The sequence below is a fragment of the Lissotriton vulgaris genome, chromosome 2_1 (assembly GCF_964263255.1).
Source record: "Lissotriton vulgaris chromosome 2_1, aLisVul1.2, whole genome shotgun sequence".
Classification (NCBI taxonomy): domain Eukaryota; kingdom Metazoa; phylum Chordata; class Amphibia; order Caudata; family Salamandridae; genus Lissotriton; species Lissotriton vulgaris.
Window position 1 is genome coordinate 1,987,922,822 of NC_141687.1, and position 15,296 is coordinate 1,987,938,117.

Genomic DNA, 15,296 nt, shown 5'->3' on the forward strand with positions numbered 1-15,296 from the left:
CTGCATGACTCACCAGCGACAGGAAGGTGCCACTGGGTGTGCGGTGCTGATGAAATGGGAGCGTGCGTCAGGCTGACATCAGCCTTTGAAGGCTTGCTGGGCTCTGACTTTTAAGTGAGTTTAATGTATAGCAGCTTAGCTGCCTCTGCGCCTGTGCTGTGTCTCTTTAGGATCACTGGGCCGGAGGGTCCCTCCCTGTGGGGACATGTGCCTCAGCCTTTCAAGGCTTCAAATACATTGTGAGACCTTTTAAGATAATAAAAGTGTGCTTCTTTACAATAAATGCAATACATCCTCGCCAACATTATCTCCACATCTGTTATCAAGGTTTAGAAGCAGATCTAGGACATTAGGTCGAGTACGCCTGTATTCTTGTAGAATTGTGTCTTGCAGGCGCCACCTTTGGTAAAATGTTCACATTCTCAACAGGTTTACACCCTTTAAGTGACAAAACATGAGTCACACATTCCGGGAAGAATTTATGCAATAACAGTAAAATTCCCATGAGCAGAATAGTGTGGAAAACGCAGACGCTGTACAGCGCCCGGAGGAAGTACATTTTATTCGAGGTACATCACACACCAGATCCAGATTTTCAGTTTTGACCCCAGACTTCTTAGACCCTGATTGCATCAAAGGAAGCGTCAGTATTCCTTCAACGGGAGTTACGCACACTTACGCTTCAACATTTCCTGAAAAAACACAATCCTACTTATTGTAAGGTGGAGAGGATTTGTACAAAGCCTTTGTAACCAGAAGAGTCACGTGTCTGAAAGAAAGTTCAGCATTCACCTTGACTAAGCATTAGGGTCAGCGTGTCACAGCCAGGGGTACACTTTTAGTGTAGACACTAATACGACTGAGCATCTCTATGTGATGCGTGGACCTCATTCTGTTCTGCAAATAGCAGAGCTTTACTCAATGTAATGTGTACGGATAATGTAGCATGCTCCTTTTTCTGCCACTGCAGCCGTGGGCGCCGGAATTGATTACTCAGTTGGGATGTTATTGATATGGGGAAGGCTGCAGTGGTTTGCCTTCCCTGATGCCAACTGCAAGGCAGTGGTGGGCTGGTGGAAGAGACTCCATGGCCAAGCTGAGCAGGATTATGGAACGGCTCGTCTTTCCACCTCCCAGCCTACATTGGGACTCTGTCTGTGTGGAAGACAGGGGTCCCGTTCCCCCGCTTGGGATGCCCCAGGAGGCTCCCCGACTCCCCGGAGGTGGACTTCCTGGGTAGCACCTCCGGTCCTAAATACATGAGTTTTGGTCAATTTAGGTGCCTTGCTGCCCAGGGTGGCAGTGGCCACCCCATGCAGGGCAGGCTTCAGCAGGCTGTAACTGAAGTCTGCAAGAAAGCTTTATAGAGGGATCCTGTGGGTACCATCGAAGGGGACATGGAGGGAAATCCAAAGGAAGGCACGTCATGGTTTCTGTGAAAGCCTTTTCCCCACGCCTAATGCCGGGCTGCATTTAAACAGGTCATGGGGCATTGAGTGCCCCTCCTACAGAGATGTGTGGAGAATCATTGACCACGAGTCAGCTCTGCGAGGGTAGTCAGATGTGTCTAGAGATTGGAGGCACTCCCCATCTCTGCTCCTCTTTTTGTGGTCACCAGATGAGGCGCGTGGGCGTACTCGAAGTGACGTCACTCGAGAGCCAAGCAGCCGAGAAAAGCAATTATCCATGAGCATGTTGGCGATGACAGACCAGGAAAAACCCATCCATTATGCAGTGGACGGCAAGAATAAACGTTGCCTCTGATCCCATCCCAGAGTGACTGTTTGCATTGCCAGGCTGCCTCGACTCCTCCGTGAACCCATCAAAACAAGGTGTTTGCAGAGCTAATGATCCCGCAGGCGATAGATGCCTCCAAGAAGGAAATGCTGAGATAAACCTTCGCCTTATTATGCAATGACTTCCACCACAATAGACAACGCAGGTGACAGCCAGACCTGTCATAAAAGGCCAGGCCTGTTCATTACTCACAGGCATGTCATAGGCTCCGGATAATTGCAATTATTTCCTGTTATCGAGGTACCTTTATTCTCCTGTGCAACAAAAACGGGATACGCACCAACAGCAATTGTATATCTTTATTTCTTTATTCATTTCTCACTCGTTCAGGCAAAAACACAGAACTCTATAAATCACACTTTGCTTCTAATAATAAAATATAGGTATCTATCCCTCCAAATTTCAAAGTCCAAGTGTGAGACATTGAAAACAAAGAGCCCTGTGACGGGATGGCACTCTGCACCTGTGAGCTGATGCTGTTGCCTGTGGGCCTTTGCTTCCTTGCTTTGCTTTGCTTCTAGTCAGTGATGCTAGATTGAGTGTCTTGGGGCGTTGGCACTAAAGAAAGGGTGCGGTCCTCGGGTGTGTTGGGGGCCATACCAGGCGGCCTGACCTGGGGCTTTGAGGGCGCAGTCAAGGCCTAGCAGCTCATAGAAGGAATCAACACTTAACTACAAAGAAGGCTCCAACCTCCATGTCTGGACATAGTGTCTGTTAGATTCATTATATCTCGAAATTCACCTACGACTAGATAATCTCATGAAGTTCAAGCAAAATTCAGATAGCCACAGATTATTAATTTTAGGGCCTTACCGCCTACCCTGTAAAAGATAACTTTAGTTTAAAAACCCTACTTTCTGGGTTTAAACACACTTGTGTTTTAGCAGATAGCTTAAGAGAAATAGAAGGAGCAATGGAACTCATCCTTAAGAGAGTGTCCTTAATGGCTTTTCTAAAAGGGCTAATCAATTTGGGAATTCAAGTTATTATTTAATTATTTTTTAAAAACGATGTAGTTCTCTTTTGGTCTTCTGACTAATACTTGAAGAAGGAGGCGCTATTGAACCTGATACTAACATGTGGCATGTAGTACACCCCTAAGGTGTCTTAGCCGGAACATGACATGAGTCTAGTGTTGCTGTTTCGTTTTTAAGTCAAACTTGAACAATACTACACTAAGCTTTCTGTAGACCTGAAAACATTATAGGATGCTGCAGTATCTATTGTCTTGATACTATGAACAGATGAAAAGTTGTTTCCTCTGAAATGAACAGCTATGCCACACCCAAAGTGGGTAGGCCAACCCAGATAGATAACAACTCTAGTTGTACCTGTGATCCTCGGTGGCACACAGTACACGTAGGTCCTGTTTTAGGGTATGGAAGTAATTCTGAAATTTAGCAGAATCTTATTTGCCACAGGAATTTACTGCATATTCCTATTTGGAGCTTGGTAACATTATCCATTATGTGGAATACCTCAGATGTGATAAAACCCAATATGTGGACCCCATAACTGTTAACACCCCATACATGGCAATACTCCTTATGCCATAATACCTTGTATTTGTTACCATCCCATGTTGTTAATCAGCCTAAAGTACATTTGCTGAAAAACACTGAAGACAGCTACACTATACCATGAAAATTCAGCCAATCAAAGACAGGCAGTAAATCCTTCCAGCTCTCAGAAACATCAGCAGTTAGGCCCTGCACAGATCTGCCTTTGGGCAGAAATGCACAGCAGCATTACATTTGAATCTTTGACATTGATTTTCACCATCCAGGTAAGTGTTTGTACACGGCAATGAATGAGGTGTTGTTCTGTCATTGTTATTGCTGGTCCCCATTGTATGTGTGGTTTTTAAAGGCGTTAAAACAGCAAAACCCTGACGTCAATGGCTGTACACATGGGTGTTCTTGGTTGGCTGCGAGTCTTGTGATCTGTTGTGTTAAAGCTGCGCCACTTTTTAATGACATCACCATAGAAGCTTATAGATACTGAGAAATAAATACAAAAGAGGACATTTCCTTTTTATTTCACATATAGGATATCTGGTGTAGGTGCGGACTGGGAAAACGACTGAAACAAGGACAAGAACAGGTTTAAAATCACGACGGCGCCTGCAGGAGAGGCCCACAGTCACCCGGGCTGGAGGACAGGACACACTTCTCTCCTTCCCACTGCTTGTTGTTTCCTTGACTCCAGAAGTCAAAAGTTCACTTTCTTTTCTTGAGCTGCCAGTGCGCGGCTTTCTCTGTTGTTTACAAACACTTTAGCAGGAAGAAGTTGCACACAGCGCCACGGGGACAGTTGCACAACTTGCCGATCCGTGCAGCTTTCCTGACTGCACACTGCTCTCCGACATCACACTGCAAAGAATAATAACATGGGTAAATCAAATGCTGAAGTGTGTCTAGGCACTAGAATAACACTTGGGGGCATATGTACAAGCCCCTATCGCACAGAAACGTCACTTTTTGTGACGTTCCCTTGGAGATAGGGGCCTTGCCGTACGTATAAGGCAGCTTTGAGCCACTTAACGTGGCTTAACCCCGCCTTGTAAATAAGGCACCCTTGAACGCTATATTTAGCGTGAAAGTGGCTTGCAGTGGGTGTTGTGGTGGGTGTTCCACTGCAACACCCATTGTATTTGACGCTGCCCCTATGTACAAGGGTGGCATACATAGGAGGCAGAGCCAAATTTAAGACCAGGAAAACCGTGGTCCTAAGTTGGCGAAATGAGGAGAAATGCATTATTTCTCCTTGTTTTTGCCTTTTCCATGTGTGCTGCCATGGTTTCTTTATGTACAGGAAGGTGTCCCTTCCTCTACATAAACAAACCTTTTTAAAAATGCCATTTTGTAACTTTCCAGTGTGCTGCATGAAGCATCACACATGAAAGTTACAAACTGGCATTTTAGGTTTGATTATGTAGAGGAAGGCGCACCTTCCAACGCATAACCAATCCTACCCTACACACAGACAGCCTTGCACTCTGCCTGCGTTGGCGCTACGTTGGTAAACTTAGCACCATCGCAGGGGGAAACGCAAGGCTGGACTACATTCTTGTAAATATGGTGCAGCCTTGCGTTTCCGAGGTGGCGGAGCGTCTCGTTAAGCCCAGGAGGCTAACATCACGCTCTGCCACTTTGTCGCACATATGGCCCTTGCTGTCTTCAGCCAACTCAATAGCACTCACTCCATTGCCTACCTTACCGAATAGTGAACTGTATTCTTACACAGGAAAAAGTGCAAGATTACCTCTACAATCCAGCGCTTGCGTAAATATTCATTATTGCTGATAATATGAGATAAATGATAAATGTTGCCATGATTTTCGAATAAAGGAAGAAATATACAGGTATTTAGTGCTGTACAACTACCACTAGAGGTAAAAGGGCCCCTATTTTTACTTCTAAAGTCCATCATAATCAAGAGGATTATTCTTTACTTTAATGAGGATTCGGTAGAGCGTTTACAGCAGGAGGTGCTAAATATCTGCAAGTGTTTCATCAGGGGCGGCTCATGGTGGCCCTGTGCACGGAGTGTAGGTAGGGGGCCCCGCAAGAGGGGGTCCGGGCGGGGCGGAGCGCGGAGGCCAGTGAAGAGGGGGGTAGGGGGGTGGGGTTGTGCCGGGTGTTTGGAAGTGGAACAGAGCCGGAGCCTGCCAAATCCCTGCCAGGGGCTGCCACGCAAATATGTATCCATCCTCAGAGGATTATTATATTAAGGATATATATTGGCGTGGTGGCCCCTGGGGTATGGTGGCCCTGTGCAGGTGCAGAGCTTGCACATGCCTAAGGACGCCTCTGGCCCCTTTCCGCTGCGTCTGTTTGATTTATCTGGCATTGAAAACAGACTCGGCTGGGTGGCATATCAGACACTGTGCAAACCTACCACTGGCATGTGCGTCGACATTTGAATAAACATGTAAAGTCCAGGTCGTAGCATACATGCAGCGACTACAATCGCCATGCTGGTATATAGTAATTTTGGAAAGAGGCCTCAAATTCAACAAAGTTTAACTTCTTGTTTTATGTGTGGTCTTTTTTTCAAAAGCATGATCAATGCTTTTGAAGCCTTGAAACTGCTTTGCACACCTTCACGCTGCTAAGTTAGTTTCAACACAACATGTTACATTAAAAAAACTGAAGCCAGAGTTAAATAACCTACAAGTTGAAATTGTTTTTTACCGTTGGAACTTGTCCAAATTTTTTCTCCCAGGATGGCACTCTTTTACTCTGAAGTTTCTCCAGCACTTCTTGCAATGCCCCGAGCTGGAAAATAAGATTCGAAAACATGAATGTTTCTCTTGCATTGCACGTTATATATTGACGTCTGCTTTTGTAAACATTTCTTGTCCATGCTCTTTAGGTGCCACCCCAGATCTGCCAGCCCTTCAGAGAGGAGCCCAAGAGTCCCTCACGTTGTGGCTTCCTCCCCATCACCTCCCACATGTCCTTGTGTTTGTATGGTACAGTTACCATGTGGAAGGCCTTGGTGTGTGGAGAGGGTGCATGCAGATTGTGTGTGGCTCATTTGGGCAAGGGTCAAAGAGTTCGGCTTCATGGTGTAAGGTTTCATTTTGCCTTGCCAACTGAAATACACCCTACAGGTCACAGGGGAACAACCTTTAGCGATCAGACCTTTTCCATTCTGGAAACTGAACCTCATTATTATATTATATATGCAGATGTGCAGAGTGTAATATTCTATTTATTACCGTTGCTGAGTGTGAGGAGGGGCCTAGGCTTACAAGAGGCAGACCCTTATCTGGATAATTAAGCCCCACCCCCTCAAACAATAGTAAGCCTGGCATATTTACCTCGCATATATGTCTTTTGCCGTGCAGTTTTTTATGATTAGGAGTTATTAACAAATGTATTTTTACCGAATCAAAAAGACTATCTCATTTCACAGCCTCGTAAGACATGCGTCAGTTATGATCTTTATGAAAGTAGTTGTAACTTGGAATATGAAAAGCAGTCAGCAAGGTCATCTCGAGCTGGCTATGCTGTACTATGACATTAACTATGAATGCGACCAATCACTGCAATAACACGTGTAGGATGCATTTAATACCACATCTATACAGTCACACTACTGCTGGCTCTTGCATTTGAGACAAGCTCCCATTAAATGTACTTTCCCTATCATCCCTCCTTTCACAGACGAGAGAAAGTTACTCAATCCTGGTTAGAAAATAAATGATGTTTGATACTGCTTTCCACTTGGTGGTAAGGCCAAGGAGGAGAGGGATTACAGAGAGTAATCCCTCATAGGTGGGAAATATGAGTGAGATGCTTTTTCATGTAAGCCTTGTAAGGCGGACATTGGTATGTCCTGGCGGAAGCGGACTGTCTCATGCCCTCCAACATAAAGAGGGAGACAACCTCACACCATCCCAGGAAGACCCACCAGCTCTATTTGCATACCTCATCCTAAATAAGACCAGTACAAAGTGATTTTACTTTAGGTGGTGTATGCCGTGTCACCACTGGCAACACCAATACATCATTTATTGCTAGATGTGGCAAGGTTTGACCTCATGTAAATGAGGCCGCGATGGCTGGTACAGGAGAGTCCTCCGTTCGGGAAAGGATTCTAGCCAGTCGGAGACTGTTCATTACCATAAAAACTAAGAAGTACCACTAATTTCTGTAACATGGTTCCTTATAATTTAGAGGTAACAAGATAGGCCTCTTGTTTTGGAACTATAACTCTTCCGCGGTTATTACATGTCACCAAACATTGGGTCATGAGGTTCGCGAAGTAAGGGCTGTATTTATTTTGGTCTTGCAGCCATGACTAGTATCTACGCAATGCACATCATCAGGGGTGGTAAGTGCTATATAAACGTAAATTCCAACAGGATGAAGAAAGCCATTGATTCATCATTCGTAGTCCTATTCTTATATTCACTCAGACATTACTGTTTCAAGGTGTCCTCAACACTCCTGACTGGGCTTAAATGTTTTGAGTTTAGATGTAGGTACCAAGGTATACTGTGGAGCTCGTCAGTTACTCCTTCATGTTTGCACAGCATGCACATGTAATATCAATAACAATAATATCAATACTATTAAAAATAATACCTTGCATTTCTCAAGGAGCTACATAACACACATATTTAGTTCTTAAGTGCTGTAAATAACAGAGATCATCATTACTTTATGGTACTCAATTTTCTTATCTATGGAGGGATGGAAGACTGAGGCTGAATTCAAACTCATGATATCAAGCACACCACATTTTGTCATCAGGGAGTAGTCAGCTCACTGCTGGCAAATCATTGAAGATGTTAAAGGATTGGGCAACGTGGATACCTTTAAGTGGCCCTGAGAGCGTGAACCTTCTCTTTATTTATTCTATTTTGCTATCTTAGACTCTCTCCCCCATTTCTGTCTGCGTGTTCCTCTAATTCAGTCTCTTTCTACCTAATGTCATCTTAAGGATTTTTGAGCTCTGGGTAAGATATATTTCAAGTTTTCACGTGTGACCCTGTTACTGAAAGTTTAGCATATCATGATGTATTATTTGGTATCATGTGGGTTTGAATTAGCAGGAAATAAATGGCTAATACAATTCAATGTTGTTTCAAATAGGGACCTCCAAAACATGTCTAGACTCATAACACCACCCCTCTGCGGCCATTTATCAAAACATTTCACTTCAGAGTCAAGGCTCAAAAAGAAGGTGTGCGTATGCAGATTCTTCCTGGGAAACATCTACTTTCAGCATACACATTTTAACCAAAAACTCAAATTAGCACGGTACCACAGGTATCACATCAAACTTGAATCTGTCAGCCAAAGAAACATCACTCGGAGGCGTTCAATGATTATCCCTGTCGCACCCTGCTTAGAGGGGTAAACAACCTTTACAACGCAACTTTTACCACGCAGTGCCTTTACGATGCAACTTTTACAACGCAAACCATTACAATGCATTGCGCTGGGGGGCGCTTTAGGATAAGGAATAGGTTTAATTTACTATCCAACACCTTCCCTACTATCCACGGGGACTGGAGTTGGAATAGTAAATTAAACTATTCACTATCGAGCGCCCCAGAGCACTATGCGTTGTAAAGGCATGCATTGTAAAAACCGCGTTGTAAAGGCATGCGTGGTAAAAGCATGCGTTGTAACGTCATACATCCGAAGCATGCCATTTTGCGGCAGCAGCTATTTTTGCACAGTTACGGATTTGTCGCAGTTGTGGCGTGATTCATCATGTGCTGTATAATCTGCAGATTTTAACAAAAAATTGTATGTTTAGCTCAAATGGATCAAGGTATACTGAAAATGAAGCGCAACACGTGTTGATGCGTAGTGGAAGGTCCTTCGCAAAGGTAGATTGGTCATCAGTTTGTTGCTTATTACTCTTCTTGGGTGTCAGACTGCTACTAATGACGTGAAAGGTTTGCCCAGATAGTGTTAACGCGTAAAAATGAGAAAATAATGAGGTAATGCTAATACTTCTACCATTGTGTGCTGCGTATATCAAAGTTTTGGGTTTTCTCCGAATTGGAGGTATTTGGTACATGCACTAAGCCATAAGCAGTGAGTAAAGCTAGATAGTGTCAGAACGTTATCCCTCCAATCGACGCAAGCATTAGTAAGACCACACAGAGAGGTATTTATTGCGAAGCCCAGATATTGATTGCAATTTCGAGCCAACTGAGGAAGTTTATTTTGAAAGAATGTTCTTGAGTAGCCACAGTTAACAACTGATTTACCTCTAGTGACTCCTAATATTTTGCATATATGGAAACTGAGACACCGAGAAATGAAATGATTTGCCAAGATCACATAATTTAATTAAATGTTAGTCAGTATTCATAGCCATGTACTGGTGTCTCTAACGTATCCATTAGCAGAGACGTTTTTGAGGCATGGGCCAAGTGGACTCAGACCAAGGGCCCCAGCCATTCAAGGGGGCTCCCTAATTGAGCCAGATCTGTTCTGCAGAGTCTTGCTCTGATGACCTTGAATTGTTCTTAAACAGATTGTTTCCAATAACGTTTTCCCTTGATTTAATTTTAATGTGGGTGACCTGTGAGAGTCTATTACAAACATTTCGCAGAGAAATGTGGCGGTTATGTTTCATGCAACATCCATAAAAAAGTCTCTATTAGATCATAACATGACCTCCCATATTCATATGTTACAGAGATTATTTGCAGTAACATTAGTGAGCTGCTGCAGTTACACATTTTAGATGTAAACACATTTAGAACTTAGACCAGTGTGCCTGTGCACTGTCAGTGATGTGGCCGAAGAGGGCATAAATGAGCTGAAACTGGATCTTACATTCAATGCTGTTCCGAACAGGGGCCCATAAAATACGTTGGGCCCAGGGCCCCCTACAGCCTTAAGGGGTCCCTGTCCATTAGGCAACATATCCTTATGCTTAGGTGCTCACAGTATCATATACGTAAAGAAAAACAAATACTCAGCTGTTTCATATAAAGAATAGGTACCCCAATCTATTCGCCAGAATTTCAAAGAATGGGTTATCCATAAGTATAATTCACTGATGCTTTGAGGTGAACTTAAAAAAGTGTATGCACCACTTGTGCTTCAAATGACTGCTAAGTCCAGTACTTAATTTGTAAAAGTAATAAGTGCAGGTGTTGAAAGTTGTTGTCCAGGGGTCGCCTCTGGATCTGCTGGGTACTGGGGTTACAGAATACAAAGGTTGCCTAATCTTGACGACACTGCATGGTTCTCCTTAAACCTTTTTACCTGCCAGTCAACTTCTCTCACTCTGGCAGATTCTTTCAAACTCTCCTTTCTCATTTTCTTATTACCCATCCCTTTCTTTTTTTTCTCAACTTTCTGTCTTTCTCTCTCTTGCTCTGGTCAAAGTTTGATGATGAGAAATAAAGTTCAGTCCCCACAAAAAGGCTCAGTCCTCCTGCACAAATTAAGTCTTGGCTGAGTCCCAAAAACAGTGGCTACTTTTGTCGCCGTCGATCGTCTAATTTCTCAAGACTGCAGCTTAACTGAGAGGTACCTTTGATTTGTCGCTTTTCAGTTCCATATCTGCACTGAATGAAGTTCGCTTCAACTTAAAAGGGTTTCTAGCGAGTAGGCTGTCAGCCGTGCAGCCTAAAGACCTGGGTTTGCACAACAATCTCCCAGCACGCCCCTGGGGCTCGCCCAGTACTCACCAGCTCCTTCTCGCTGGACGGAAGGCTGTCTTTGGGGTAGAAGTCCCTCAGCGCCCGGGTCTCCAGCTCCGTGCTATCCTCCTGGCTGCAGACCGAGGCCAGCATCAGCATCCAACACCCGAGGGCGACGAGCAGCACGCGGGAGCTCTCCATGGTTCTGGCACGCGCTGGGTATGAGCAGTGTGAGCGCGAGCTGGGGTTCTGCCAGCGAGCGGCAGCCCCCAGTATTTATCAACAACAGCCGGGGGAGAGGGGCTCGGCTCCTCCGCCCAGCCCCTCTCCACCATGACGCCAATGAGAGGAACAGGAGGGGGCGGAGGGGCTCGAGCTATTCAGCTCTCTGTCAAAGTTACAGGCTGAGCTCATAGATAACAATGAAAAGAAACTCCCTGTTACTGCCGAGTGCCTCTCCGTGGGGGGCGGAGAAGTTGGCTTCATGTTTTCCTTTTTAGCCAAGTGTATGAGCAGAACCACTAGTTTTTCGTGAATGAAGTTCCCCTCGATTGGCTAAAATCTGATTTACCGTCTAAGATTTAATCTAAGGAACTGTTAGAGATGGGTTCATAACTTCTCTCTCCCCTCTTCCTGAATCAGTTCTGGCGTAGGACAAAATTGGGAGAACACACTAGGTTCTAGAACACAGCTCTACAGAAACACACGCTGGCAAAGTCCATAGGTCTCGTCTATACAAGAACTATTGTCTTTGGCAATGTGTTTTTGCCCTGTTGTCCACCAGTGTGGCTGCTAGGCGAAGCAGAGTGTTGCAGACTGGGTTTGTTGGAGTAGAGTGTCGTAGAGTTGATTAGAGGGGAGTAGTGTGGAGAGGAGTGGCATAGAGTGAAGTGGAGTTGGGTGGAATAGGGTGTAGTGGGTTGGAGTGGATTGCGATAGGAGAGTGGATTGGATTGCAGATGATTGGGGTGGATAGGATTGGGGTAGAGTGGGTTGGATTGAGTGGAGTGGGGTGGATTGGATTGGGGTGGGTGGACTGCATGATGTGTATTGGAGAGGGGTACATTGGAATGTGGTGAGGTGGATTGGATTGGATTGGGGTGGATTGGAGCGGGGTGGATTAGACTGATTTGGGGTGGGGTGGATTGGATTAGAGTATGGTAGTTTGTAGTGGGGTGAATTAAAGTGGAGTGACGGGGTGGATTGGAATGGATTGGGGATGGATTAGAGTAGAGTGGAGTGGATTGTAATGGGGTGGATTGATCTGGAGTGGGTTGGATGGATTGGATTGAGTGGGGTGGACTTAACTTGGGTGGGGGACTGGATTAGATTGGAGTAGAGTGGCTGGATTGGACTGCATTAGAGGGGGTGTATGGGAAGGGGTAGATTAGACTGAGTGGGGTGGATTGAAATTGGGTGGAATGTATAGGGGTGGGTGGACTGGAGTGGGGTAGATTGTAGAGCAGTGGAGTGGAGTGGAAATGGAATGGGGTGGATTGGATTTCAGTGGGGGGAATGGAGTGGAGTGGACTGGAGTGGGGTGGAATAGAGTGGGGGGATTTGAGTGGGGTGGATTGGATTGGCATTGAGTGGGATGGATTGGAGTGGAGTAGATTGGATTGCAGTGGGTGAAATGAATTGGAATGAGGTGGATTGGATTGAGGGAGTGGATTGGATAGAATTGAGGTCGATTGGATTGGGTGCGGTAAGCAATTGGGTGGGGTAGTTTGGATTGAGGTGGATTGGAATGGGGTGCAGTGGATTGGAGTAGGGTAGTTTGGATTTGGATAGATTAAGGTGTATTGGATTGGTGTGGGGTGTATTGGATTGGAGTGGAGTGAGGTGGATTGATTGGAGTGGGGTATATTGGATTGAGGTGAAGTGGATTGGATTGGATTGGAGTGGAGTGGATTGGAGTGGGGCAGATTGGAGTGGAGCAGTTTGCTTTCAATGGTAGTGGGGCAGATTGAAGAAGAGGGGACTGTTTTGCATTGGAGTGGGGCAGATTGATTGGGATTAAAGTGGGACAGATTGTTTTGAGTTAAGTGGGATGGATTGTGGTGGATTGGATTGGAGTGGGTTGGATCGGGGAGTGAGTGGGGTGGATTGTATTGGGTGAGGTGGATTGGATTGGAGTGGGCTACAATAGATTGGATTGGACTGGGATGAAATGGAGTATGGCAGATTGTCTTGGACTGAAGTGTGGCAGATTGGAGTAGGCTGATTATAGTACCCAGATTGTTTTGGATTGGGGTGGGGCAGATTGGAGTGGGGCAGATTGGAGTGGAGCAGATTAGAGTGAGGCAAACTGTTTTAGATTATAGTGGGTCAGACTGAGGTGGGGTGGATTAGAGTAGGCAGATTGTTTTGGATTGAAGTGAGGCAGATTGAAGTGGGGTGAGCTGAGTTGGCAGATTGTCTTGGATTAGAAAGGGACAGATTGAAGTGGGGTGGATTGGAGTGAGGAAGATTGGAGTGACACAGATTTTTTTGGATTGAAGTGAGGTAGATTGGAGTGGGGCAGATTGTTTTGGATTGGATTAGGGCAGATTGTTTTGGATTGAGTGGGCCAGATTGTTTTGGATTGGAGTGGGTCAGGTTGGAGTGGTGCAGACCAATATGGATTGGAGTGGGGCAGATTGTTTTATATCGGAGTGGGACAGATTGGAGTGGGGCAGATTTGTTTGGATTGAAGTGGGGCAGATAGTTTTGGATAGGAGTGGGGCAGATTGTTTTGGAGTGGGGCAGATTGTTGTAGATTGGAGTGGGGCAGATTGTTCTAGTTTGGAGTGGGGAAGATTGTTTTGGATTGGAGTGGGGCAGATTGTTTGGGAGTGGGGTGAATTGGAGTGGGGCAGATTGGATTGGGGTGAGTTGAGAGGATTGGAGTGCGGTGGATGCGAGTGTATTAGATTGGGGTGATTGGTTTGGATTGGAGGGGTGGATTGGATTAGTCTGGCGGTGGATTGTAGTGGGGTGAGTTGAGGTGGGGTAGATTGGCGTGGATTGGAATGGGGTGGATTGGGGTGTACTGTTCGATCTTGTTTTAACGCATCATTTCAGAAATAGGAATTATGTGCAGATGCCGACTGCCAGACAAGCTCCTTGAGCCCGTTAGAAGCCAGTCGGACTGTTTGGCTGGTTTCAAAACTTACAGCCTCCATTTTAATGAGGCTGTCAGTTTTCAAACTGCGATGAAGCCATTAATGTCTCTAGTCACAGCTTGTCCTGTATAATTGAATATTCTGTGGTATTTCCACCTTCTTGCTCTCACCTAGCAATAATTACCTGATCTGCTCAAGCAAGTTGTGTTCAGTTAATTTCATCTTTCCATTAGTGCTTGTTTCTGACCAAATCCAACACTGCAACTTTCACATAACCGCATATTATGTTACATTCAAAATAACCATCACCCTCGCATAAATTCCTACAGATACTCTGCATAAAAGTGTTTATTTATTCCATAAATCAACATGCATTGTGTGGATTGGGATATACTACTTCTTTTGTGGAAATAATCTCCATGCTATTACATGAAAATATGTACAGAAGCATCTGTAGCCTTAACAAGATGTTATAGCTGCTTACTCTACAATAGAATACCACTCTTGGTACCCCCAAATAGCACGCAAAGCATTCCTGCATTTGGGCTAGAACAGTCCCATTGGACTTGGCCCTTTCAGAAGGGTCATGCCCCAACTTTTTACCTTCACCCTCAGGTTTTCTGAACTAGGTTTTGTTTGCATTTAGGACTCTGGGCAGTTTACCACTGCTAACCAGTGCTAAAGTGCTTGTGCTCTCTTCCTAAAACATGGTGGGATTGGCTTATGCCCACTGGCACATTCAATTTAATTGTAAGTCCCTAATAAAGTGTTACTGCTTGTGCTCAGGGCCTGTAAATGTAACTTCAATGCTACCAGTGCACCTGCAGCACTGATTGTATCACCCACTTAAGTAGCCCTTTATACTCACCTCAAGCCAGCCATTGCAGCCTATCTGTGCATTTTTAAGAAAAACAAACTTTTTGCCTGTCCTAAACCTTTCTTTTTAATACAGATAAGCCAAACCTAAGGTAGGCCCTGAAATGCCCGAGGTCAGAGTGCAGTGTATTAAAAAAATTGGACAGGTACTTTTTTGAACATATTCTGGTAGTGAAAAATTCCTAAAGTCGTTTTTCACCACTTCAAGGCCCACCTCTCCATATGATAACATTGGAGGTACTTTATTTCATTTATTAATCTGTAACTTCCAATTGGGTGCAGGTAGACCGGTTGCGTTTGGTCTCAAAAGAATTGTAATTAAAAGCTCTCTTTAATGGTAAAGTCAGATTTTTAATCACAATTCAGAAAATGTCACTATTAGAATCTTG

General features: G+C 44.8%; 1 protein-coding gene across 1 annotated transcript; it reads right to left on the reverse strand.

Moving 5' to 3' along the window:
* Window positions 1-3,426: 3,426 nt before the first annotated feature.
* LOC147733612 (cocaine- and amphetamine-regulated transcript protein-like) lies at window positions 3,427-11,147 on the reverse strand. Its single transcript, XM_086958996.1, has 3 exons — window positions 10,976-11,147; window positions 5,994-6,077; window positions 3,427-4,169 (listed from the first exon to the last, which is right to left on the reverse strand). Exons 1-3 carry the CDS (start codon window positions 11,126-11,128, stop codon window positions 4,062-4,064), a joined length of 345 nt encoding a protein of 114 aa, XP_086815122.1. The 5' UTR covers window positions 11,129-11,147; the 3' UTR covers window positions 3,427-4,061.
* Between the last annotated feature and the right edge of the window lie 4,149 nt (window positions 11,148-15,296).

Bases quoted from the DNA above. Each gene is read 5' to 3' on its own strand.
- LOC147733612 (XM_086958996.1), bottom strand. From the start codon at position 11,128: ATGGAGAGCTCCCGCGTGCTGCTCGTCGCCCTCGGGTGTTGGATGCTG. The intron at 6,078-10,975 runs GTGAGTACTGGG...CTTATTTTCCAG, and splicing joins CGTCCAGCGAGAAGGAGCTG to CTCGGGGCATTGCAAGAAGT. The intron at 4,170-5,993 runs GTAAAAAACAAT...TATTCTTTGCAG, and splicing joins AATTTGGACAAGTTCCAACG to TGTGATGTCGGAGAGCAGTG.